Source organism: Misgurnus anguillicaudatus, chromosome 5 (assembly GCF_027580225.2).
Source record: "Misgurnus anguillicaudatus chromosome 5, ASM2758022v2, whole genome shotgun sequence".
Classification (NCBI taxonomy): Eukaryota; Metazoa; Chordata; class Actinopteri; order Cypriniformes; family Cobitidae; genus Misgurnus; species Misgurnus anguillicaudatus.
In genome coordinates, this window is record NC_073341.2 from 5,359,658 (window position 1) to 5,384,362 (window position 24,705).

The following is a 24,705-nucleotide window of genomic DNA, read 5'->3' on the forward strand; positions in this document are numbered from 1 at the left end:
ATCTTAGCTTGGGTTTTGTGGAATTGAGATCAGAAAGACTCAAAACGTCTGTGTTGATTTTTATGTTGACAGAGCTCAAAAATCAATGACTGATTTACACGTGAAGCTGTTATTTTCTGTGTAAATGCTCTGTCGTTGACTGAAACGTAGAGCTGTCACAATGATTAAATAATTGTTTGACCTCATCGCGATGATTTCAGATCACCGCAATGATTGCACATCTCTCTAAAAAACACAAGGGGGAGCTGCAGCGCCTGTATAAACGAGACAGTATCAGATTGCTTTTAAATATGTGTTATGTGTATTAATATTTACTGCGAGGTAAACCTTGCAAAAGATTTAAATTACACAACAATGTGTGAAAATTATTTCATAAACAAACAAAACAATTATGAGAATTAAATGTCAAAGTTCTAAAGCAGGCAATTAATCGTCATAATCATCACAAATTATTATACAATTAACCGTCAGACAAATTTCATAATTGTGACAGCCCTATACTCAAACATCGTATGTAAATATTTATATTTATAAATATATGTGTTTGAAAGCTTTTGTGGCATTAAGTTAGTTACCACAAAACATATTTTAAAAGTAGTGCCAGAATTTACAGATAGTTATGGGACTTTAGTCATTTTTGTTTACAGTAACCACAGTTTTTCTTTAATGGAATTTTGCATGGATAACACACATATTATTATAAAGTTCATACACTGAAAAAGACACTTGCTTATGAAGTCTTTTAAGTGTAATATAGTAGGGCTGGGCGATATACACCGGGGGACTGCCACGCGCATCCCGCCAGCAAAGCCGGTTCCCCGATTAGCAGCAAATGGAGAGATGGAGCGTCATACACCGAGCCGCTGCTCACAGACAACCCCAGCCAAATCAGGACATATCGCCTGCAATAATCAATGCCATATGGCCTCAGCTTGTCAGTGAACAACGGCCCCGCGTAGTACATGCCGCTCCATCTGAAAGCAGCTGACGGCAATTTACTACTACTAATCAAGGAACCGGCTTTACTGACGAGATGCGCATGACAATACCCCGATATATATTGCCCGGCCCTACACTATAGGCAACGCATATTGAATATTTCAAGAAAAACCTTTGCACACACAACATACATCCAACTAACAAATCCAGGTCACATGATAAACACAATGATTCATCACTGGTTTACCTTTTGGATCTAAAATAATAAGTGTAAAAGTAAAAAGTTTCCCTCTTCAAAAAAGATACACCACCGGTAAAAAGTTTAGGGTCACCTGCTCATTCCTAAGTAATATTTGCTTACTGCATTTTAGAATAATAGTAAACTAATCACAATATGTAACTATGGGAATTATTAATCTTTGAATATTATATGGAGGCTAATATACTATTTTTATATCAATTCCTTTTCGTTTAAAAAACGCATTACTTCTCCTACGGTTACGCCTGTCATCCGGAGTTTTTTCGAGCCTGTCATCCGGAGAATGTTATCAAGCAGTTTGTTGAGATTACATCCTGAGATGACTTTTTTGAAGGAGTTCACATCTTTTCTGTTCTATTGACTGGTTTTCTCAATTATTCCGAAGCATTTATAAGCATTTTATTTTTAAGTAAATAATAATGCATTTTATTTAAACCTTTCAAAACACCCAAGGTCACCCAAGGATATTTATGTCTCTAAAAGTATTTTTAAACATGTACAATGAGTGCGTTTACAAGCACAATCTTACGCCAATTATGCTAAATAAACTGATAACACGTGGGGTCATGTAAAATGGTTTTCTTTTATCAGGGAAAGCCCATAAACGGCGTAAGCAAAAAACGATAGGCCCAGGTAGTTTCGCGTGGAATGTAAACACCTTAACTGGCTTTCTCACGGTTTTGTCCATGTGCGCATGTCTCCGCGTGTGAAAGATAAATGTCAGAGGCGGAAGTAAGCGCAAAGTAACGCAGAAAAGTCTCTGCTGTAACAAAGCAATATAGACTAGTCAACATTTGAAGTGGATCAAAAAGGTTTATCAAAGTTGTCCTAAGACAAGAATGGGTATTAGGGATTGGTTTTATGTAAACTTTTATTAAAGGTTTTGATCCACTTAGAATGTTGACTAGTGTAGTTTAAGACAGATATGCTGTCAGGTTTTTGATCGACTATTATGTACTATAGGCGATGACATCCCTGCCTGCAAGAAACCTGACAAATCTCCAAGTACCATGTAAACACAGTTTTCTACATAGCCGGTTTATTGATTTGCATGTAAATGCATGAAAACAGTTTTTTATAACAAGCAGATTTTTGATAGTTATTCGCTTATTCTGTGCATGTAAATGTACTCACTGATGCCTTCTAATGAAAATATTTTTAAGATAATAAAAACATTTTAATCAGATGACTATAAACCTTTGAACAGTAGTGTATCACATGAAAGATGCAAATACTCCATTTTTTTAATCTCTTTCTCTCTAATGGGGCGTACACACTAAATGCGAATTCAACAATTTGTGTGAGTAGATTACATAAAAAGTCAATAAAACAGATGCAAATAGACTGCGAACTCGCATAGGGCGATGCGAATGATGCAAACTGGGTGGCGCAATTGCCGCGAAAATGCGCTATTCGCATCAAACGCGTCTTCATGCAAGTTGAAAAAAAACTCAATCTAAAAATTTGCATAACGTGAAGTCAAATCCCACGAGTAATTTAGAGTAAGGAACGTGTTGCTTCGCGTTTGGTGTGTAACAAAACTCTGAGACTTGGCATACTATCATACTACATAAGCCAATTAGTATTTAGCGTACTAGAAGGGGTCAATTGCTCAATGCAATAATTTTTGTCCTAGCTTTTCAAACTTCTTTTCATCGAGCAATGTCGCATGCTTAATTCTACTACAAAGCTGTAACTAAATATTATCTGAAAAGCAAACAGTTGAAACATATACTGTAGTGTGTACTGTCTAGTATAAGCTATACGTAGTACAATACTATGCCATTTTAAAACAGCTTGAAACATGCTAAAGGAAGCCTAATGGCCTGTACCTTCATCCACATCATCGTTGGACATTATGGCCACGCATTTCTCCCAGACCAACTTGACGTCTGCCCTGTAGCGATCACAAGCCCACAGGAACATGGGGAGCAGGATGGATTGTGCTATAGAGCACCAGAGGACACAAAGGACCATCCAGCTATAGGAGCGATCAAACTTCAAGCTTGCAAAGCTCACCACCTGATTGAGACACAATGAAGTGTTATTTATGTGTGCCTCAAAATGGATATGAATTGTAAAAAAGAAATTATTTTGACACAGGTAATACAACTTCTATACACTCAACTACGACAAATAAACAGATGAATGATCTTATGGTTATACGGAGCAAAGAGCACCAAGAATCTCAGTTTGATTATGCTAATATTTATTTGTACAGTATAACGTAACTCTGGCTGTTTTAGTATTGAAATGATAATATACTGTAGAGTTTTGTTGGGACATTTTTATCACTTTCCTTCACAAGTATGGGGGCGTGGAATAGTTCTGTCAAACACACATGTCAGAAAAAGTGTCTGTATGGAATGGATAAAAACATCGAAACGACTGGATGTTTCAGGGCATGATTATTTTTGTCCTCAATGAAGATGTTTTCTAAAGGGATTTCAACCGGTAAAAATAAACTTCGAATTGAGAAAGTGTGTATGAATTAAGTGAATAATCTGCTGATCATAGCAGCCTACTCTGCCTCCATAATGTTTACTAAAAAACAAAAGTTGATAGTGATGTAGTGACCTCCTGTGTCACAAACAACACTAAAGCTGTAAGAAAATCAATCTGCAGTTTTTCATTGCTTCAACCCATATACTGTGGTTACAGTCAAGATCCCAGCCATTTACATTAAATTAAATCATGTCTACAATATCACAGAATTAACGGACCTTATCAATGCTCTTCAAGCACAAGGGATTAACAAAATTATACAGAAAATTAATTTACTCTATTTTATGATGTTTTATAAACAAAGTCGTCTTCTTCTTTTTGGTTTTTAATGGCGGCTTAATTAACAAAGTACGAGAGGAGCACGTTCAAATAATCCGCCAAACTATCTCGTAATTACGACCAGCTGTCAACAATCAGCAATCAGGTGTCCACAATTCTCAGCATTCCTCCACCACCCCGTCTCCTCCCACTCAATAGGCTTTATGACCAGCTGCACTACTTCCTGAACTTTAGCCAGCTCCTTGTTTCCTGTCTGCCATTATTGGACAAACTGATTAATCTATCAGGTGTGCCTGACCTCAGTAGTCACAACAACAATAATCAGACACACTTGGATTGGTCAGTTTGTCCGGTGGTGGCGGGCGGGGAACGGGGAGCTGGCTGAAGTTCGGGAGGTGGTGCAGCTGGGCATAAAGCCTATTGGTTACTGTACTTCCTAACTTGAATACAGGGGTGTTTTGGGTTCGGGCCTAATACAGAGCCCTCTCTTTGTGGAGGAGTGCTCTGGGCTCAGGCCAAATACCGAGCTTAGAGCCCTCTCCTCGGACAGCACGCCAAATACGCATTTAATTAATTCTGACTTATTTGTAAGTGTGAACTTGTAAAGCACTAAGATATGAATCCTACTGTATTAAACCATTTCTCCGTAACAGCTGCCTTGAATATGTTTGTGCATATATCAGTGAATTTACAACCTATCCTCCAACCCATACGATTGTTTAGGTCATTTATCCATTTCCCCAATTACAACCCACAGAGGCGTTTACTAAATTAGCACCTCTACCAGTAGCAGGTGAAACTTAATATATGGTTGCAATGATGATGTATTGTGATATGATTTTCAATGTAAAGCTCCAGGATTAATTGTATTTATATTACACATTACACTATTCAAATAAATAAAATCTCAAATTTACATTCTGGAAGGCTTTGCTTTCTGGAGCATCACTTCAAAAGATTTAAAGGAGCTAATAAAAGAAACTAGTTTGGGAAACTAGTTAGACTGATCTAGAATGACTAGTCTATGAAACTGCTTGAATTGTAAAGGGCAAAAGAAAGATCTATTTATTTTTAGGAAATGGTGACCTCTGCTGGTAAAGCCACTGGATTGCAAAAAAGAAAATTTCACAGTACAATACAATGTGTAAATTCTTTAACGGGACAACACTCAAAAGCTTTTGGTTTTTTAATTGTTATCAGTGGTTCAACAACCACATAAACATCAAAGAAACAAAATGTAAAATTCATCTGTTTTAACAACCGGTAATGAAGATAGCAGAACCAGAAGACCAATGGTCCACAATTATCCACTTCATTTAGTCCACACAGGCTGTTAATAAGAGTGGCTTTTAATAACACTGAGATATCATTAAACCTGTTTCACACATCCTGAGTCTGCAGTGTAAAACAGCACTGTAACTTCAGCAACAGACAGGCACACTGAATGCTTTATGTGGCTATGTTTGGCTCTACACTACCGATTGTTGTAACTATCTGTAATGTGCCATAATGCCCACCGATAGTTTTTCTGGTTACGTCTGTAATTACAAGAGATCCGGCCTCCTGAGGTTAAATAAAAACTAACACTGACACCCTGTGAGGTCACTTTGGTGAACTATTCCATTAAGATTTTGTCATCTTTTCAGAACAAATGTACAAATTAGGCTAAATTCACAAGCTTTTAGTAAACGGTAAGAAAAAAAAGTACTAATCAAACACATTAAGGCTCATTCAGATTAGACGATAATCACATATAAAGCAAACAGAAAGTACAGAATATACACACTGTAAAAAGTACTTGTCTGCCTTAAAACGTTTTGTTAAATCAACTCAGATTTACAAGTCATGTCAACAGTTTTCACAACTTATAAAATATAGTTGAGAAAAGGCAACTTAATTTGATAAGTTATAACAACTCACTTGTAGTTATTCCAACTCATCTCTAGTCAAGATAAATAATAGTAAGTAGAAATGACTTGTAAATCCGAGTTGATTCAACAAAAAATGTTAAGGCAGCAAAGTATTTTTTACAGTGCATAAACACTGGAGTTGGCATATGGTTATCTACATGCTCAGGTAAAAGTAGGCTTTTCGGTCTGTTATCTTAATTTACATATAGCAAACGATAGGAAAATAAATATTTAAACAAAATTTGCAGTGGACTTCAGCACTCTATGTAAGATTATTATAATATGGACGTAGTGTCCGTGATGTCACCCATAGGTTTGTGAAGAGTTTTTTGAAGTCAATAGTTGGCAGACCAAAATCACTTTTGTACCAGGCTGTAAACACATTATTTTCTGCTGTAAAATTGGGCTTTTTAATATGAGGGTCTATGGGAATTGACTCCCTTTTAGAGCCAGCTTCTAGTGGCCAGTCAATGAATTTATAAAGTTAATACGAAAGTGACTTACACTGCAGAGAGATCAGAAATTTTTGAGTACTCTGAACTTGTTGTGTTCAACAGTGCAAGGGGCAACCCCCTTGCACTGTTAAACACAACAAGTTCAGAGTACTCAAAAATTTTGTTGAAACTGATTTAACCCAAACTGAAAAGTCCACACTGGAACAATGGTATGCACAAAAGTAAAAATTAGCAAACTCTTCTAAATTTCCAACATAAATAAATGTTTAACACTAGACTTTTTAGAGTCTTTTCTTTACTGAAAACCACATAAAATTTCACTTAATTTCAAAAAATGCTCTTGTATCACGTGCTCATGCAAAGCATGCTGGGAACTGGAACCTACTCAACCAATCGTGTTGATTTAACATTAAACTGAAGCAAAAGAGGTGCCGCCACTTTATTATTTTTTTTTTGCTGACTCAACGCCTATATTGAAGGGGTTTTATATTCAGCAGTCAACCTTGTAAAAAATAATAAATCCTTTTATAAGTTTGTGGATTTGCTTGAGCTAGAAAAAGCTACTGAACATAAATAAAATTTGCAAAAGGATTTTGAAAAAATACCCTTAGAAAGAGCTACTGTAGAAAGAGATTTTGAACATAAATACAATGTGCAAAAGGTAGATATGGGAGTACAATTTTCAGCATGGTAAAATGCTAAAACTAGTTGTTCAGATAGAAAGAGCTTAAAAACAAAAACTTTAAAATGACACCAAGACCATGTCTATGGGTTCAAGAATAACAAAATACTGGCCATTTGAAACTCGAAAGTCATCACTTAATTTTGTCCCATTGTTTTCAATTTTGCGGGTGGTAAAACTCCTGTGCGCGTCGCTCAAATTCATTGAAATTTCATTCACTTGTAGTTTAGCAATTAAACTAAATGTATATTACAATTTCAAGAATGTTTTTACTCTGCACATCGCCTGAGGAAATCCGAAGTTGCGTCGAGGGGAATCAAACTGACAGCCGTGACAGCGGAGATTGTCACGTACCTACAAAAGGGTATTGAATAAAGCTTGCGGCTGACCTGCAGCGAGTCCTTTGATTCTGACCTTGTTCTTTAACTACTCAGAGTCTAAGGAGGGCATATTAAGTGTTCATTGTATTTTCAATTTAACCGAGCAGCTATGGTTGCGCGTTTCACACACAAACACATACCTCTCCAGACCAAGTTGACACTGAGTGCATTTACATGCACAGTCTTACGCCGATTATGCTTAATAAACTGATAACACGTGGGGTCATGTAAACGCGTAAATCGGTTTTCTTCACAAGAAGAGATACAACAGTACAGCTTAAGACAGAAATGACGTTGACTTTTTGAAAGACTATTGTGTACTATAGGTGGTGACGTCACTTCCAGCGAGAAAAATGATAATTCTGCAAGTCCCATGTGAACGCAGTTGTCTGCATAGCCGGCGTATTGATTTGCATGTAAACGCATGAAAACAGTTTTCTGTAATAAGCAGATTTTTGATAGTTATCCGCTTATGCTGTGCATTTTAGTGTTTTCTTTAGCAGTTGTCCCTTGACTTTCTCTGAACTAACTCTCCACTTTTAGCAATTGTAACAGTATTTTATAAGAGCATTTGTTCATTGCTTAAATGTAAAGGGAAAACTTTTCAGATAATTTGAGATTGTTTGTTTGTAAGATATACTACCAATTTTTAAAACATGATATCATAAATAAGTGATAAAGAAATAAAGCTTATAAAATGAATACTCTATGCATATGACACTGTTCTGAATAAGACTGCTTTAATGCTTTAGGGTTGTTGTTGTTGTTTTTTTGCTCAAGACATCAACACTTCAGATACAAATCTCAACAATGGTGACAGCAAATAGAAAGTCATACAATTTTGTCATGTTACAATGCATGATGGGAGTTATGAATGAGTTTTATACAATCCTGGTACCCAGCATGCATTGCAGCATCAAGGTTTGTTGTTGATTGTAACCATGGTTGTGTTTTATACGCTGATTGTTGATGTCTCAGTGTGTCTGATTAACACCGTAGATTAGATTTCTGTTCTAAATTTTACTCTTAAGGTGATATGGATTTTCACAGCACTGTTGGGTTTCATAGGAGCATCACAGTGTTGACAGAACATAACATTATACAGCTTTTTTGTGACTATTTTTCCAAGAGATCACAATACTTATGCTTTCATAACAATTAGCATAACAAATGTTTGAGATTTCTTCTGCCACTGCTCTAACAGATTTGTTTTATAAACACAATGAACAGAAGAAAACTAACTCTAAACCTCACGACCTAAATGCCCAACTAAAGGAAACACTAATCGACACAATGGTGACTTACTTTATTAACCAGATTTACAGCTGTTGTATAGAGATTAAACTTATCAATCATGTTACTCTACAAGCAAGTTGTACAGGCCTCAAACAGAGATGATGACAGAGAGGCAAAAGTGAAAGATTACAGCTTTTAACTCTGCTTTAGTGTTATAATCATACATACACCCAGCAGTGTTCATTTAACACTGGGGATTACATCTATTGCATTTAATATTTTGGTTTCCTTCAATTTAATGCATTTTTATAAGGCAGTGGCTGGAAGTCAGTTGTATTTTTTGTCCTTCAGTTATTGCAAACTCTTCAAAAGCACGTGGGCTTTGCTAAGTAACCTAAGCATTGCTTAACGTTGTGACGAGCACCCACTGGTGGAAAAAGAAACTGGCATATGTGAACATGCACGTTTGTTAAGAAACTTATATTTGATCCTCGTTTACATTTTTATATTTTAAAATATATGTATGCATTATATAAGTCTTCAATGACTGATGATTGGCTGTTTTTACTGGAATTCTGTGGCTAGAGCCATCATGTGGAGCATTGCACTTTCCCCTATTTATAGTAATACCCCTGAACCATCTTGTATATCTATAGTCTTTAATTACATCTGGTTACATACCTGTACAGGTCAGCGTGCTTGTGTGATATTAAAGTTCATTTGAATAATGAAGTATTTTAGTATGAAGCCTCTCCTGAGAACATCCCATTAAAAAGTGTGACATTTAAATAACATTTGGCCAGTTGTATAATACATAATTTCATTTGTTTTCACATGTCGCAGGTCTGCTCTGACAGCTGAGAAACAACAATGCTTCGTGCAAATAACAAAAGTAACTCAAATATAATGAAGACTACTATATGCAGCAAGGATTAAAAGAGTGGGTTTGTTCATGTCAATCTCATGTTGATATATTTCATATTGTTGTGCGTATGCACGTTAATTAAAGAGATCTCTTCATTAAAGATCGCAACCTTTGTATTAGGATCATTACAAAAAAGCAAACACTCACCAATATGGGGAATCCAGTAAGAAAGTCATATATCAAGACTATTCCACTGATCAGATAAGTGATTTGCAGCGACGTTTTGACGGGCTCTGAGCCATCAATGGATGAGCGTCTCTTTCCCTGGGCGTCCTCCACTACGATGGTGGGCACATTAAATTTGTTCTTGTCCGCGTTTTGGCCCATCTGGATAGAGAAGGTTTGGAAAAGGGCGATGCCGATGCAGATGACGCCCATCACCACGCTGCCGCTGATCAGCAACAGGAAGCAGACACCAAAGCCCAATCCGATCTCTGTCACAATGAAGCGACAGTTGTCGTGGGTGTAGAAGCGTTCGGTGGTATCGTGCCAGCCCACAGCAGGCAGTGTGGATAGGATAAATGAGACCATCCAGATGCCCATGACCGTATGGACAGCCTGCTTCTTGGTGTTACTCAACCTGGTAGACAATAAAGAGGTGAAATAATTACAATCCTGATGATGACCAGCCGACCTGCAGTTTTAACGCCATTGACAGAGAAGAAACACACAGTTTCCATCTTGTTAGTGGTTGGTAGGGTGTTCTGGTTGGTTGCTTATACACCCAATTCAAAAGAAAAAGTGTGTTCGACATGACCTTAAAGTACTGCAAGTGTGATTTGAAAGCTGTGCTTTGCATTTGGGCTACACAGTGCTGCATGAAGTTCAAACATAACTATAAAACATCCCACTTCACTTCACAGACAATTAGTGGAAGGAGAAGTTAAGATTTATCCCACACCTCTCAAACCGATTACAATTTGAATAGGTTTGAGCATTATTACTCCTAATGAGGTGTTTACATGGAGCATTTTTATTTGAATTGGAATTGGCAACAAAGGAAATAGAAAACAAGTCTCTGGGAAGTGTCAAAATATGACTCCTTGAACTATATTGAAATGGAAACACAGTGAAAACGTTTAAAGAGTATAATGTTTATTTCTCTGCTCCTGCTTGGAGTCGCACTGCATTTATGATGCACACCCATCATGTTTTAGAGTCACTCTTCAGAAAAAGAATAATGCGATAGTGGACCATAAAACCTCCAGTTCTTAAATGAATGAACTGGAAATCTGCTGCCTGTGTGTAGTAAAATGCTGAGTGATGTTTACATGCCTCCATAATGAGACTCTATAAATAAACAGGTCTTAAATTATCCATAACAGTTAGTTTTGGTCTTCGATTTTGTTTGGACAACAAGGGGCGGTTTCCCGGACAGGGATTAGACTAGTCTTAGACTTAAACACTTTTAAGAGCTCTCCAAACTGAAAACAACTTGCACTTACATATCTTAAAATACACCAGTGCCCTTTGTTTTTCCTCAAAATGCACACAGGTAATGTTTTTAGTAAGGCATGTTTGTTAAAATTAGTTATATTTCCTAATTAAACTAAGGCCTAGTCCTGGATTAAGCTAATCCTGGTCCGGGAAACCGCCCCCAAGTGTTTTAAGAGTGCTGATCTAGGACCAAACAGCAGTAAGGCACTTTAGAGATTTTTATCACTTTGCCACATTAACTGCTGACGCAACACAATGACTGACTCCGGTCGATGTCTTCTGGAGATTTGTCACAGTATACTCAGGTAATCATAAGCGCTCACTTTCTCACTTACATATCTCCTCCTGACTACTCAGAAACAGACCAAGCCGTCGTTGCTACAGTAATTCTAATGTGATCTTCTTATATTAGTAACATATCATTTACATCAGCAATTATTAAACCCAAATCTGTGGCATAAGAATGTGTGTAGTTCCACATAAGAGTTTCTGAGAGACATATATATTTTCCATTGTCTAATAAACTGATAAAAGCAATTTCACACTCAACCCTGCTGTTATAGATGTGAAATGCATTGGTTCTCAAACTTTTTTTGCGTGCTTTTCCCTTTTGTAGGGAGCATCCCTTAGACAATCAAAGACAACAATCTTAAACTTATAATTTGAATTAAACAAAACATTATTATAAAAGTTATACAATGTTGTGCTGTTGGTCAGTAGTAGCCTTATTTTTCAGCTGGACGTACACCTGGTCGTAAGACTAGTCTAGACTTAAAATGCGCTTTATGTCCTATGTAGAATGTACACCTGTTGCACCATCTAAGTTTAGCGCACTTCTGAGCCTTAATCTTACCTCTATCAAAGGTAGGCATCTTGACTTGTTTCTATGGCAAAAACAGAAATAATTCAATTGACGTTGGTGTGTCTAATGCACAGAATACGTGAGCAGTGGGCTTTCATGCAGAGTGAGAGACAGCACCAATAAATTCTTATACTTAGAACTTATTAACAGCTTTCGTTTAATTTTGTTTACATTTTAAAATTGTTCGAATTAATCAGCACATTTTTACCTTTTGTGCAAACGGGAAAGGCGTTTAGTTAATGCAGGTTATGTTTGATGCATCAGCACAAGACGCACACATCCTGAGGGACTGGCAACTGTGTGAGAGAAGGAAAAGCTCTCATTTTTCATCTATTAGCTGGCGGCAGTAAGTGTAAGTTTGTAACCATAGTAATGCAAATGGCATCTTAACTATTACTGCGGATAAACGCATACACAGGGAAGCGCAATGTCTACTCTGAACGTAGCTGCACCTGGTCTTAGTTATAGAAGGTGCAACAGTCGTAAATATTTTCCAAAAAGCCCGACGTAGGGCTTACACTTAACCTTTTTACGTCCAGCTGCACAGAATTGATCATGAATTAATTAATTTTAGGTCACAAATGCAGACATGGTTTTATTGTTTTAGTATCAGTACCTTATCAATCTGTTACGTTCTGCTCAAGCCACGATAGAAAAGTTGATCGATCAGCTTGGTCATCATTTTCTGGATCAGATTCAGGCTTGTATTGATAATAGGGCTGTCACTTTTTATACGATATTCGAATATGCATTCGAACATGACATGAAATATCCGTATTCGAACTATAAATAAACAATTTTTTACAGTAAAACCTCGAGAGTAAGACCGACAACGGCAACTGTGCGCAAGAGAGGGAAGACGTGGATCCGGCTTCTGCTGACTTTTTTTGTGGAAATTGTTTGGAAAATTCATTTGGAATGATTTTAAATGTTTTAAAAAATATATTAAAGAATTTAAGCACTAAATATTACAAAATTGCATCTAAAATAATTATTTTCTTACAATAAAAATTAATACACCAAACCAGTGAGTCATCTAAATCAAATTGGACTAACATGAACCTAATGTGCATGTCAAGATAGATTTGTATATAAAATGACATATTATTGGTGGTTATAGTGTTAAATATTATAGCAGAATAAAAAGCTTCTGTTAATACATTCTCATTATGAAATTAGCATGTATGAAGATAATTTCATAATTTTTACAACGCATTGTAAACTGTATATTAAACAACAACAGCATTTGTCTTGTAAGCAGATTTGAAATGATCATATGCTGACTGTCGCGTGTCACACATACGACACAGAGTCAATTGAGATCTGCTTAACTCAGCGGTAAGTTTAATTTCATCTCAAGTATCAAATGGTTTGTGCTCTCTAACCTTAAAAACAGTCAAGCAAATGGCGTGCGCAGAAATAATGTACTTGCCAATGACGGCTCACAAACGTGCGGGATAGGCTATGTATGTGTGCTTGTTGTCAATGAGATTAATTCTCACAAACACGCCAATCAGAGCACACAGCTCTTTCTCAGAACGATGAGCTTTGTAGAAATCTAAACATTTCAGAAAGCCAGGGCATAGAGGAGCTACAATAACAACACTTTGCATTACACCAAAAACACAAAATAACGTTCTTTTAAGCAACGTAATACAGGCTTTTTACATTTTTTTTTTTAAACTGTGGCCCCCCTAGCACCATCTCATGCCCCCCAAGTTTGAGAAGCACTGCACTAATATATGACCATGTTAGCTTGATTATGTGTGTGATATTATTTTAATATACTGTAATATCATGAGAGAACAGCATCTGCACAACAGACTTTGCCTGGACTTGTATAACACCCTCATACAGTATCAGAGTATCTAATGAGATGAGCATACCATTACAGCCCACTGACTGTTATATGTTTAACAGCTGTTAAAAAAACATTGGCTCTATTACAAAACCTACCCTGCTGAAAAAAACAATAAAACCATTACAGAAAATTTGAATGTTTTTATTGGGAATTTTATTGGTTCTAATGGAATATGGCCCAAAACACACTACAGTGTATTGGTTTTTGTTGGTCTTTAATGGTATGTATTGGTTCTATGTATTGTTCTAATGGAATATGGCCCGAAACACACTACAGTGTATTGGTTTTAATGGTAAAAGTTAATGGTTCCTATTGGTATTTTAATGGAAACCATTAGAATTTTCTGTAATGGTTTTATTGTTTTTTTCAGCAGGGTAGTGAGCTGTCTTGCTAACTATTGTTAGTATCCTGAAAAAACTCTACATACTGTAGGCAGCAACTCCAACACACCAGACATATGACGCACAACCCCTCTGCTTTGTGTCTGGATCATCCCAATAACTGGAAGTTTTTCACCTCTAAAATTACAACAACATCTAGAGATCTTTTCATGGTATCATAATATTTTTGTGCCACGCAGGTTTTTAAGTTCAGTTGTAAAGTTGTATCTCAGTTATGTTCCTCAATTGGGCTTTTGCATTTAAAAGGGATATATTATTCATAAAAATATATTATAATCATTTTATAAAAACAATTATAATCTTTTGGTTAGTAAGTTTTATCTTCTTATAATCTTAAATTATATCCTCTTAAAATAATGAGCAAATCTATTTGCCTTAGGTCAAAACATTATGTTTATTTCAGTTTTTGCACAATTATCATCTGGATATTTGCAGTAAATTTGTGCAAAATAGACATCATGCATTTTTGGTTCCCTGGCATGCACAGTTGTATTATCATCATTATTAATTTATAACCCAGTACTTCATATTATTTAAAACATTTATTTTGATGAAGTGTTTTATTGTTTGGGAATGAGGCTTTAGAAAAAAGCAGTCATCTGTACGATTCCTGTGATACTCTTTGGTTTGAGAGTGCTCCAGAACAAGATGCACAAAAACAATCATCACATAAGAGAAACAAATGCTGTGATTCCTCTTTAAACACCAGAGAGCAGATATAAAGCATTTATCATTAAAGGAAAGTGTTATCGCTGTGACTGCGGTTCCAACAGTGAGAATTCATTGGGTGACAATGTCTATTTTTATCATCACTGAATCAACAAGATCTGTTGCTTTTATGTAAAATCTTCGAGTGAAATGCCTGAAATGTGTAAAGATCTAGGTATAGTTCACTTTTTATATGTACACGAGGGTCAGTGTACAATGTGGGTGATGCAAATTTCATCATCTACATAAGACCTTTAGACCTACTTAACTCGTCCTTATGGACCCCTGTAGGCAAGGAGAGGGATTGCATGCGTGCGATGCCTATTTAAAGGTTCAAATCTAACAAATAATGCTTTGCCAGGCTGTGTGTTCCACTGTGGGCATACGCACAGATTCTTTAATTGATTCTAGGGACACATTACTAATACACGCATTAGTAAGGCAATGGTCGTCACATAATCTGGTTGGTGCGGGTAAAGAAATTAAAAACAAAATAAAAAAAAAACATGTATGTTGTTGTGTGCAATTCCCTATATTTTTGGGAATATATATTTTTATATTTTATTAGTTTCTTTGATAAGGTTAAATTACATAGGCCTACGTAGCAAAGTAACTTCCGCAACGTAACTTGACATCCTTAACCCTTGGCCTCATATCACGAAAGTGCCAAGCACTGCCAGCCACAACCACAAAACAAACAGAGAAATAAAAGTGAAGATGAAAGATGATGTGCGGGAGAAATTAAGTTTGGGAATTTGTGTATAGATAATACAAATGCTGCTTTGTAAATGTTAAAAATGTTTATCATTATCCTATCTCTATATTAATATGACCATGCTGGTTTCTATGGTTCATCAGCGTATGTTTTTGGCAGTTTACAGGGCGATGTAATCTAATGACTGTTTCCAAGCACTTTTATGCTGAAATAAAGCCTCTTTCATTTATATTACAAATGCCTTAGTATCACTAACACACATATAGACTCTGCTTTTTACACACACATGGACGCGCAGCAGCACACAAACATACCACATTTTAAAAATGGGATTACAATGTAAAAGATTATTATTGTGTACATGAAGATAAAAATGGCTACATGTCATAATGGATAGTCGTTGCATGTATCAGAATTACCTATTTGCAGTAATAACAAATGCAATTTACTACATTTTTCACTAAAATAATGGAAGACAGATTTTGCGAAACCTACAGTTCAAGTCTACCTCCAGAAGGATTGAGAGCTCACAGGTTTGATAATAAACGCGTTCTTTCTGTTAACTCGTTTATGAGAGGTATTAATAAAGTTTTTTTTCACGTTGTGAAAAGGTTGTGATAACGTTATTTTCCGATGTACTTAATACGACCAAATGTCGGGTTTTTTGAACGTTATAAATACGTATTTTCGCAACGTTGAGAAAATACTTATTCATAACGTTCAAAAAACTTGACATTTGTTTGTATTAAGTACGTCAGAAAATAACGTTATCACAACCTTTTCACAATGTGAAAAAAGTTTTTATAACGTTTTTGTGTTTGCTGGGTGGTTTCATCTCTAGAGAAGTATTCAGTCTTCGCTCTTGCAAAGTCTGCAATGGTCTCCTCTGTTTGCAAAGAGCACTTGTGACTTCGTGTGGCTGGCCGCGGTAGGTTAATTTTCATTGCGCAAGACCCGCCAATCAATTTTGAATGTACATTTTAGCGGTTACCTTGGTGTCATCATCAGATAACAAATACAAATAAATTGGGTGGGCCAAAATTTTTTCTTTCTGTCTGACTGGTGCGTACAGGGTTGCAGACTGAATACACGTCGGTGCCGTTTACATTCGGGTAAAAAAATTGGGTCGGGTCGGGTCGGACTTGGGTTTGTCTTGGGTCGGGTCTTTCTAAAAAAAAAAAAAATATTTATGCACCTCGGGTTCAGGTAAAAAGTGATTTGGGTCCTTAGGGGTTGGGTACATTTCTTTAAACCTGAGAAGACCTCTACTCTGTTTTATTGCACGTCAAGCCCAAAACACATCCATGACTCATTAAGAGAATAGGTACAACCCTTTTGGACTATGCTCCTGGTGCGGTTTCTTTCCATAATTAAATTAGCAAAAGTAAATTCGGAAATGCCCTATGTGCACCTGCACCATACGCTCCAGACCATGCACTTAAAACAGGGCCCTGTTATTTCCTCAAGCTATTCATTAACAACATTAGAATCAAAAGAACTTGTTTTGATAGGAATGCTCATAGTGTTACTTTCCACTGGTTACTTCAAAGTTTAATATACTGTAGTACAGATCTTTTCCAATGTTTTGCACAGGTTTCAACGCAACTTTTAACGCAAGACCATTCTGCTACTTTTGTCAGTTTTTGTAAGTTATAAAACAATTTATGAATGTTTTATATAAATACTGTGCAAAATAAATGTGAATATAAACTCAGCAACTAGAAAACATCTTGTTTGCTATCACTGAACAGTTGTATATATGTAAGCATTTTTTGGCCATAGAAAGGCAGAAAACAAAGCCTTTCACTTACCTATAGTTGACGGGCCAACGCACCATCCACATGCGGTGGTAGGACAGGGAAGTGACGGAGAAGCAGGTGACCAGGGTTAGGGTGTAGAACGTGGAGACAAAGACCTTGCAGAGTCCTTCGTTCCACTCGTAAGTGGAATGTTGTCGGCGTAGCTGAATGACGCAGTACATGGTGATGGGGATGCCCATGTTGAGGATGTGCGTGCCGGCCAACGTGCAGATGAGGAATTCTAGCGGCTTCCACTTCTTCTGCTTGGCGCTCACGCTCAGGATCCCCCAGGCGTTGGCCAGGATGGATACTCCTGAGCAGACCAGCCAGGCCACTGCGTTAGTGCTGATGACCTCATCGTTCATGGTGGAGAGCTGGTGGGGAGTGAAATGGTGAGAGGTGCGGGAGCTGCGGCGGGCAGAAGCAGGTGCCGGGGCCGAGTGGTCATTCCTACAGGGGCGGGCAGTACTTCCTCTGGATTTGCTGAAAGGATGGCTTGGCGTGGGGCATAGCTGAAAGAGCACATGCACTGTGAGCCGGTCCAGTGCTGTAAGAATCCTGCAGATGAAAAGACCATTATAAACACCCAAGGGAAGACGGATGAGATTAGGGATAATTAACAATGAATTGGTTATTTTCCAGGGCATTGCTATGCAATTGCTAAGAGATTTGGATTGATTTTTACACTTTGATTTATAGTTGCCAGTGTGTTCTCAGGTTTAAGAAACAAGTCAATGTGGCTTTTAGTTCCTCCACTGAATATTGAGGATACATTATCAAACACACATCGCCAACACTGTGTTTCTAATAATCTTAAAAAATTAAACTAGACAAATAAAAATCGTAAATTCATAAAGTCAGTTAATATGTTAATAAGAAAATACCCAGAGAGTGCAGTTATAATAGCTTTTTCAGTAATAATACAGAATAAGTAGGTAGATGCTTCCAAAAACTTTTACTAGTACTTCAAACTAAAAACAATTATTAACAAAATCAAAAAATACATGTTGGCACATTTTAGTCGCAATCTGACAAAGTAAAAACTTCTAAAAAACTTTTTGTTCAAACAATTAACTTACACTGCCATTTTAATGTAATTGTTCAAAGATCAGATGTGTACAAGCCTATTAAAAATGTTTTTACAACCACACAAGAATTTCTATGCAAATGACAGAAACCTAGAATGTAATGAATCAATTACACTGTCAGGTTTTCAGTGACAGAATCCTTATTTGCTTGGTTTCTCTAAATAAATGCACATGACATGGTTTAAACTGATTTTGAAACAGAATTTGAAACCGAACATGGTCAGACCTGTGCCTTTATCTGTGTCACTGTTTGCTGTAAGGAGAGAAGTAAGACAAGTAAGAATAAACATATAACTTTAATGACTGATAGCTGGTAAATACACATCCCATTCTGACGATACAAAGGCAAGAACCAACCTTGAATGAAAATAAAGGTGAGCATATATAGTGTCTGGGTGATTGTGAACAGGTGAAGATTATAATCAAAGATGGTGGATGACGGGGGTACAAAGGATCATGGGTGATGTAGTCCGGTGATTGAGGGCAGATGACAGGGTCCGTTACAATCTGCAGTGCATTCTAGATTCATTTAGTTTCCATAAAGATATTTCATATATGTTGTGTGGAGTTATTAAAAATGTGCAACTTTATGACATTAATTAATTTTGACTTTACAATAAACTTCCAGGAGTTAGCTTTTAGAGACCAAACTTATGCTTTTAGTTATGACATTTCTTTGGGTTTTTTTAAAAGCTGAGGTTTCAGCTTTTATGTTAAAGGAATACTCCATTTTCCTAAAAAAATCCTGATAATTTACTTACCCCATGTCATCTTAAATGTTAATGTCTTTCTTTGTTCAGTTAAGAAAAAATTAAGTGTTTTGAGGAAAACATTCCAGGAATGTTCTCAATTTAATAGACTTTATACATCTACTTGACCTCACATAATGGGTAATGATGTGGAAAGGTCACGCGATACATACAGTGAGGAAAATAAGTATTTGAACACCCTGCTATTTTGCAAGTTCTCCCACTTAGAAATCATGGAGGGGTCTGAAATTGTCATCGTAGGTTCATGTCAACTGTGAGAGACATAATCTAAAAAAAAATCCAGAAATCACAATGTATGCTTTTTTAACTATTTATCTGTATGATACATCTGCAAATAAGTATTTGAACACCTGTCTATAGCTGTGTCCCAATTCAAGGGCTCCAACGTTATAAGCATGAGACCTTAAAAGGTGAGCACTCTGTCTTTCAAGGTGGAAGCCTCAGATGTTCGCGAAGAGAACTGAAATGAGACGGTCTAACCTTCAGAGGACCCATAATTGGTGTCACCAGCTGCACACGCCCACCGCGCCTGTCAGCAGGACACAACGGAGATGTTTCTGACTTATAAAAAAAATCGAATCAGAAAAATATTAATTTATTTTAGAAAATATGACACATTGATGTAGATTAAACTAATCAACAGTATATCAAATTAATCAACCTTAGAAATATATGCAACATAAAAATAATAATATTAACAAAAAACATAACTTATAATACTGAAACAGTGACAAGAATTTTTTTTGTGATAACTACACTTTTATTTAATAAAGGTTTTAATTGTTTATTTTAGAATATCCAGCCGTTATATGCAGCCGTTGCAGACGCGCAATTACTCTTGGGATATCCTCTGCTGTTAAAGATCCATTCGTTTTATCCTTAACAGCGCGGAGAAATGAGGACACATTTTGAGGCTTCATTCTAAGCATCCTTTGATTTGGGACGGCCTTACTAGCCTCAAGTTGCGCTGCTGTGATGAAATTGGTCTTAAAATACGTCCTTAGAAGGTCACAGCCTTTGAATTGGGACACAGCCCTTCAGCTAGAATTCTGACTCTCAAAGACCTGTAAGTCTGCCTTTAAAATGTCCACCTTCACTCAATTTATTATCCTACATTAGATGCACCTGTTTGAGGTCGTTAGCTGCATAAAGACACCTGTCCACCTCATACAATCAGTAAGAATCCAACTACTACTACATGGCCAAGACCAAAAAGCTAGACACTAGAGACAAAATTGTATACTTCCACAAGGCTGGTAAGGGCTACGGGGAAATTGCCAAGCAGCTTGGTGAAAAAAGATCCACTGTTGAAGCAATCATTAGAAAATGGAAGAAGCTACACATGACGGTCAATCTCCCTCGGGCTGGGGCTCCATGCAAGATCTCACCTCGTGGGGTCTCAATGATCCTAAGAAAAGTGAGAAATCAGCCCAGAACTACACGGGAGGAGCTGGTCAATGACCTGAAGCTGGGACCACCATTTCCAATGTTACTGTTGGTAATACACTAAGAAGACATAATTTTTTTTGTAAATGTTCATTTACAACCCTAGGATTTGTCCTTTGAATAAAATAGTCCATTATTACCTTATTTGGGGAGGCCATGAATAATAATGTTGAGCTCTGCTCTAATTGGCTCTGCTCTGAGGCTCATGCCAGTAGCTCACATTAGTAAACAGACCTTATATGTTTAAGCCTCTGTCAGATGAAAATTCTCATTTTGAGGAACAACTAATTGCTTGGAGTTTGTTAATGGATGTTTCTGAGTGGTAAGTTTGTGCTTTTTTTTATTATGGGCCTGCAAATGTAACTGTAACGTCAAAAGTAGAGCTTCAGCATAAACACTAGCATATAGCATTAACTAGCATATAGTGCTAACTCAGCAGTCACAACTTTGTAAATAATTTAATGTGTAATATAATGTTGGGGGCGTACATCTCGACTGAGACATCACATTATGTTGAGATTGTGCATGCAAAAGACAGACCAAGGTTTACATAAAATGAGGAAACAAATGCGTTTGAAGCTCACAATATGTCATTACCATGTAAAGAGCTCTTATTATTATACATCTATGCCAAGTAAATACAGTTTTACATTCTATGCAATCTTTAATGATCAGCAACTGTAAACATTTATTACCTAATATTGTGCTTATGTTTATTGCTTATAAATGGTTTAGGGTAACAAAGTGCTGTTTGGGGCATGTCTTAAATGTTAAAGATTTTAGAATCGATACGTTTTTTAAAGCAACGTGTGTGTGTGTGTGTGTGTGTGTGTGTTATGTAGTTCTAAGTTCGGAAGGAGCCTAAACATTCAGGCCTGTCAATCATCATTATGGACGTATATAAGGTAGGCCTCCGGGTCCAGCTGCAATTTTTCCGGCATCCCTCCCCATCTCCTCCATCACTGCTCTCATTCTTTCTCTGTGTAGTTTCTGTTGTAGGGGGGTTGAACTTGGGGGTTGAGCCCGGCATCAGGTTTGCTCTCTCTGAAGGTTCAAAGCTCTGCTGCAGAGCTCCCTTTGAGGACAGCAAGCCAAGTTCGTTTACCATTAATCATTAAGATCTGAATGCGCAGGCAAACAAGTGAACTGGAAAATTACTTAAATTCTGGCTTGACAGCACAGACAAACATCTGTGTTGTATTTTGTTTCTTATTTTCTTACCCTTATGCATTTGCCTATGATTATATATTATTATACTACATTATTATTTATTACTGTGGAGAAAATCCTGTTTTTATTGTTGTTTTATCTGGTGTTGTTAATATGCTTTAAGACAAACCATGTGCAAACTTCTTATTCAAAACCATTGCTGAGTATTTTCTCCATAAAAGTTTTCCACAGACAGACTAAAAACTTCAGTTTAAAATCACCTCGGCTTCCTACGTCACAAACATATAACCAATAACGTCAACACAAGTGAACAAGTAGATCAGTAGTTCAAGCAACAGATACTGAGTGCTTTCACATGCACAATTCTTACGCTGCTTAAGCTTAATAAACTGATAGTAAGCGCGTAAAACGGTTTTCTTTTATCATGAAAAGCCCATAAACGGCATAAGCAAAAAACGTTCGGCAAAGGTAGTTTTTTGCTCATTACCCCGATTTCCCGTGGCATGTAAACACCTTAATTGGCTTTCTTGGAGTTTTGTTCATGTGCGCATGTGCTCAGTGTGTGAAAGATAAACATCATATGCGGAAGTAAGCGCAAAGTAAGGCATAAAAGTATCAGCCTGACTCCAGCAGTTGGCAGAGAAAATGGGAAAATAAAAACTGATGTTATTTTTGCAGGTTCTGGAGACAGAAAAGAGACAAAACAATATAGCTTAAGACAGATATGCTGTCGGCTTTGATTGACTATTATGTACTATAGGCGGTGATGTCACTGTCTGCGAGAAACCCGACACATTTCCGGTTTATTGATTTGCATGTAAACGCATGAAACAGTTTTCTATAATAAGCAGATTTTTGATAGTTATCCGCTTATTCTGTGCATATAAATGAACTCACTGTACAGTATGTATGGATGGCACATAGGCTCGGCACTGAAACGGCCGCAGCACTGCTGCTTCAGATCTACTTCTGTAATGCAAGCACGCACCGCTTACACTGTTTCTGTGTTGTGAAAGTTTAGAGTTAAAGATTGAAATTAAGTTAAGAAAAAGAGGAAAAGGAACCGAGATCGAGGACTGAAGATTGGAATTGAAGGCTAAAAATGTGCAAGTTATGTTGCAATGTATTGGTGCAATTATTCAATAAACTTTGCTCATTTTATTCTATTATCACTTTATCTGCCTGCTGTTCTTCTCCTTCTTCCCTGTAACTGCATTATGTTTAAGTAGAAGTATTAACTCACAACAAAGTTTATCTCTGAGTAATGGAGAAAGTCATTTTCTTGACAAGCACACATCTAGTGAAAGTAAACTAATAAACTGTACATAAACCTTGGATCTTTTGGATTTATCATTTCTAAGACTGTCAGCAGAGTAATATCCCATTATGTTGATCATTTTCTGGCATAGTAAGGCAGGGTGTATCCTGTTGATCTATCATTTCTGCCGTCCTACAGTATCAGGTGAATGCTGTACTCTTCACAACACTGGGCATCTGTGGAAGCAGATGGATTAAATGCAGTTTTGTATCTGCAATAAAATTGTCTGGTGCAGAAAAAGACTCCCTTGCATTTTAAATCGCTTCAGATGCCTAAAATAAAAACAAAGCAAACCATCAGCATCATTAGAAAAGCAAACGCCTCACATAAACATCAAAGCTACATTATGTTAAAAAATGGATTTGGGCAGCGCTTCAAAGCCATTTCCACGTGAATTGTCCATCACATTTCTGTAACAATTTACTAACAGAGAACATTTCATACCACTGAAAATCTGTCTAGGCCCAATAAATTCTGTCCTTGTGTCAAAAATGAATACAGATCTACAACAGGTAGATTACTAGGAAAATGCCATGAAGTGACTGGACAAAGAGCCAATAAGAATAAATGAGACAGTAACTAAACAGAGGTGAGATTCTATAAGCCCGGTACACATCAAGCGTTCAAGCATCATCTGACATAACTGTTTTGATGTGTTACGCACCGTTCGCTAAAGTAGGTCACCGTCGCTTTTATTTTGCCAGTGCTTGTCTGGGATTTTGATCACTTTGGTTGGCTGTTCGGCATAGCCAACCAGTGCACAAGAAGAAGCAAGCAAACTATGCACAGAATGCTAATCTTCTTTGCAACTCTCATTCAAATATGTGAATATTTTTAAAAGATGAGCTCATAAGACATTACAGATATATCAAGAATCCGTCTCTGGTGAGTGAGATTTGTGTGAAACCGGTAAGCAAGGTTGTGCAAATAATGTAAGATGGCAGCAGGTGAGAAGCAAAAGCTATCTAAAGCTGTTTTTTAACCCGGAGCCATTATAACATGTCACTGTTTCAGAGAATCAGAAAGTCATGTTTCAAGGGAAAAAGCCTATGAACAGCTTAGAGAGGTCTATCATGTCTGTCTACAAGAACAGATTTCTGCCAAACGGTGCAACACTACCTATTTGAGTGTGCATGCCTTATTAAATTATTTTCCACAGCAGGTTTGTATCTAGAAGAGTAGCTTTTAGCCAAAAATAAAGCATCTGTCATCATTTTCTCTTTCTTAAGGCATTTCAAACGGTAGGTGGTTATTTTTCTGCAGAACACAAAAACAATTTCTGAAACATCTTGCACCTGTTTCCTGACAATGATCAAAAATATATTTTTAGTATTTTAGTGCAGTATATTTTTCCAAAGTTTAAGTTTTGTACTGACAACAAAATCCACACAGTAACCTTATCTTTAAATCCTGATTTTATTTTGTTCGTGTCAAAATGTTTTTTCTCACACCTCACACAACAAACACGTTCCTTATCCGCACTGTAAACTCACAGGTTACCCATTCATGAAAGCACGGTCGGTCTTTCTCCCCACCACTTTTCAAAACAAAGTTAGGCCA

The 24,705-nt window shown here is 36.9% G+C and overlaps 1 protein-coding gene across 4 annotated transcripts in view; it reads right to left on the reverse strand.

Annotated features, from left to right (window-relative positions):
* gpr153 (G protein-coupled receptor 153) overlaps positions 1-24,705 on the reverse strand; it is a 42,723-nt gene that overhangs the window by 6,624 nt on the left and 11,394 nt on the right. For 2 of the 4 annotated variants that reach the window (XM_055168228.2, XM_073867435.1), the window contains exons 1-4: positions 18,668-18,818; positions 17,366-17,911; positions 9,718-10,150; positions 3,031-3,220 (exon numbers count right to left, since the gene is read on the reverse strand). In XM_055168228.2, coding sequence (XP_055024203.1) covers positions 3,031-3,220; positions 9,718-10,150; positions 17,366-17,718 — 976 coding nt within the window. In that variant the 5' untranslated portion in view covers positions 17,719-17,911; positions 18,668-18,818. Of the gene's footprint in view, positions 1-3,030; positions 3,221-9,717; positions 10,151-17,365; positions 17,912-18,038; positions 18,108-18,667; positions 18,819-24,705 lie in introns of those variants that run through there. The other 2 variants (XM_055168229.2, XM_055168227.2) reach the window with 2 other exon arrangements.